General features: G+C 37.9%; 1 protein-coding gene across 1 annotated transcript; it reads left to right on the top strand.

Moving 5' to 3' along the window:
- Positions 1-583: 583 nt before the first annotated feature.
- LOC132309467 (1-aminocyclopropane-1-carboxylate oxidase homolog 1-like) lies at positions 584-2,312 on the top strand. The gene is made up of 3 exons (XM_059807771.1): positions 584-1,107; positions 1,597-1,918; positions 2,061-2,312. Exons 1-3 carry the CDS (start codon positions 584-586, stop codon positions 2,310-2,312), a joined length of 1,098 nt encoding a protein of 365 aa, XP_059663754.1.
- Positions 2,313-2,523: the final 211 nt, after the last annotated feature.

The raw sequence follows: 2,523 nt of genomic DNA, 5'->3' as shown, positions 1-2,523 counted from the left end.
TATGTATATATATTTTTATGAGCACTATACTTTATATATATATATATAGCCAAAGATGGATTTTCTTTTCTTTTCTAAGTTTAGTTATTTTTTTTTGATAAATAACTCACGGGATTTGTGTAAGTCGCTTTCACACAGATTGCATGAAACTCAAATTACGTTCGCAAATTATATGTGACTTTAAAAAATTATTTGCACTTAAAAATCAATTATGAGATATGATACTTCATGAAGCACCAAAACTCAAATTTTTTCCATTAATCTATTCTTTGGGTTGCCCTTAGTTATCCTATTGCATTATTGAATAGAATTATATTATAAAGATAACTCTATCAAACTCTTTACATATGACTATTGAATTGAAAGTTTTTGAACGCATGAATCATTTAGTACATATTTTAATTGTGACTCAAGTTTTACTATTTTGCCCTTCGGAGTTGATTTCAACTTTCTCCTGTCCTGACGCTATATAATGGGATGCGCTTAGGTCGCCTATTTCATGCATTCACCGTAAGCACCTATACCTCGGTCTGCATATATATATATAGCTAATCACTATACAAACACCACATACACTACAAAAATGGAAGCGGTCTCCGGCAATGGTCGTTACAATTGGGCCAAAGAAGTGAAGGAATTCGACGAAACCAAAGCGGGCGTGAAAGGACTAGTAGACGCCGGCGTGGTGAGGATCCCCAGATTCTTCGTCCACCCACCTGAGAGTATTCACAGTCCATCGACGCCCGATAAAATGAGTGGTATTGAACTAGAGCTCCCCACGATAGACTTCCGAGGCGTCGAGAGTGGTGGTGCTCGGAGAAAGGAGATTGTGGATGGGATTCGACAGGCGGCCTCGACGTGGGGTTTCTTTCGGATGGTGAATCATGGAGTTCCAATGAGCAAGATGGAGGCCGTATTAGAAGGTGTCCGACGATTCCACGAGCAACCGGTGGAGGTGAAGAGGGAGTTCTATTCCTCTGATAGTAAGCAGAGAGTGAGGTTTACCAGCAATGTTACTGAACTTGATGTTGCATGCTGGAGGGATTTGTTGACTTGTGGTTTTTATGATGATACATTGGACTCTGAAGCTATTCCTCTGGTTTTCAGGTACTTACAACTTCATGTTTACAACATTCTATAATTTTATGGACATTGCTTGATGCATAGATAAAAAATCAATTAACGAATGATATCATACTAAATGAACATGATCTCCCATTATGATCTCTCATGTGCTTAAACTTTCAAGAAACGGGGAAAAATGTTTAGGTTAAATGAGTTTGAATTTAGATATCCTCCTCTTAGATCAAGAGAAATTCAGAACTCAATTTTCTGGATCATGTGCACTGTGCAGTAGTCTAATGTATGAGGGAATGTGAAAATCATCCCACAAGGGTGGGATCTACTCTGTCTATTGAGACTACACTCCATGTGGGGTAATCTCCACCTTTCTGTGCACGAGACCATCTTGCCAGTGCACACGATGGGATCCTAATTTGTTGGGAGTATCCAACTTAAAACACTTTAATTGCACTAACCATATATTAATCTTGTACTAGATCACTACGTAATTTGTATCCACTTCTGGATTTGCAGAAAAGAAGTGCAAGAGTATGTGGAATGCATGATCAAACTGAGGGAGACAATGTCCGAATTACTATCAGAGGCTTTAGGGCTAAGCAGTGACTTCCTTTCTCGCATAGAATGCATGAAAAGTGAAATATTGTCATGCCTTTATTATCCAATTTGTCCAGAGCCAGACCTGACCTTGGGCACCACCAGGCATTCAGACACCTTTTTTCTAACTCTACTCTTGCAAGACAGCATTGGTGGTCTACAAGTTTTTCATCAAAATCAATGGATTGATGTGGCTCCTGTCCCTGGAGCTCTAATAGCAAACATTGGAGATCTCATGCAGGTATATATGTGTGTGTATAAATGTATTATATATATATATACACACACTTCACAATTTGAATGAATCAGTTATGATCCACCTAGTAACTACTTCACAATTTACTAATTAACTCCATTTATTTTTGTTTCCTCTATAATTTCAGATTATTAGCAACGACAAGTTCAAAAGTGTGGAGCATAGGGTGTTGGCTCAGCCTGTGGGACCAAGGGTATCAGTTGCATGTTTCTTCACTGCAAGTGGCAGGGCTGCATCTAAGCCTTTCGGACCCATAAAAGAGCTTCTGTCCGAAGACCAACCACCTATATACAGAGAGTTCATTTGCAGTGAATACCATAAATATTACAAGACCAAGGGAGCAGATGTTACCTCAGCCCTCCCTCACTATAAGCTCTGACAAGTTTTTCACCATTACTACTAGTCACAGAGATGAAGTTTAATTAAATAGATAATAAATGATCTGTAATAGTAGTACTACTCATCTTAAAAATGTTTGTGGTAGAGAATTTTTTTTTTTTCTGTAGTAGGAGTAGTACTGCTCATTATCAGCTATGTAATCTTGTTTATTCTATTCGAAAAAAATAATAAAAATCTTGATTGTTGTATTA

This window comes from Cornus florida, unplaced genomic scaffold, assembly GCF_030987335.1.
Source record: "Cornus florida cultivar Cherokee Brave unplaced genomic scaffold, ASM3098733v1 CherokeeBrave_3.0.0_Hap2_Chr05, whole genome shotgun sequence".
NCBI classification, from domain to species: Eukaryota; Viridiplantae; Streptophyta; class Magnoliopsida; order Cornales; family Cornaceae; genus Cornus; species Cornus florida.
Note: the sequence above shows the minus strand (reverse complement) of the source record. Positions and strands in the feature narration are given on the sequence as shown.

Bases quoted from the DNA above. Each gene is read 5' to 3' on its own strand.
- LOC132309467 (XM_059807771.1), top strand. From the start codon at position 584: ATGGAAGCGGTCTCCGGCAATGGTCGTTACAATTGGGCCAAAGAAGTG. The intron at 1,108-1,596 runs GTACTTACAACT...CTGGATTTGCAG, and splicing joins GCTATTCCTCTGGTTTTCAG to AAAAGAAGTGCAAGAGTATG. The intron at 1,919-2,060 runs GTATATATGTGT...CTATAATTTCAG, and splicing joins ACATTGGAGATCTCATGCAG to ATTATTAGCAACGACAAGTT.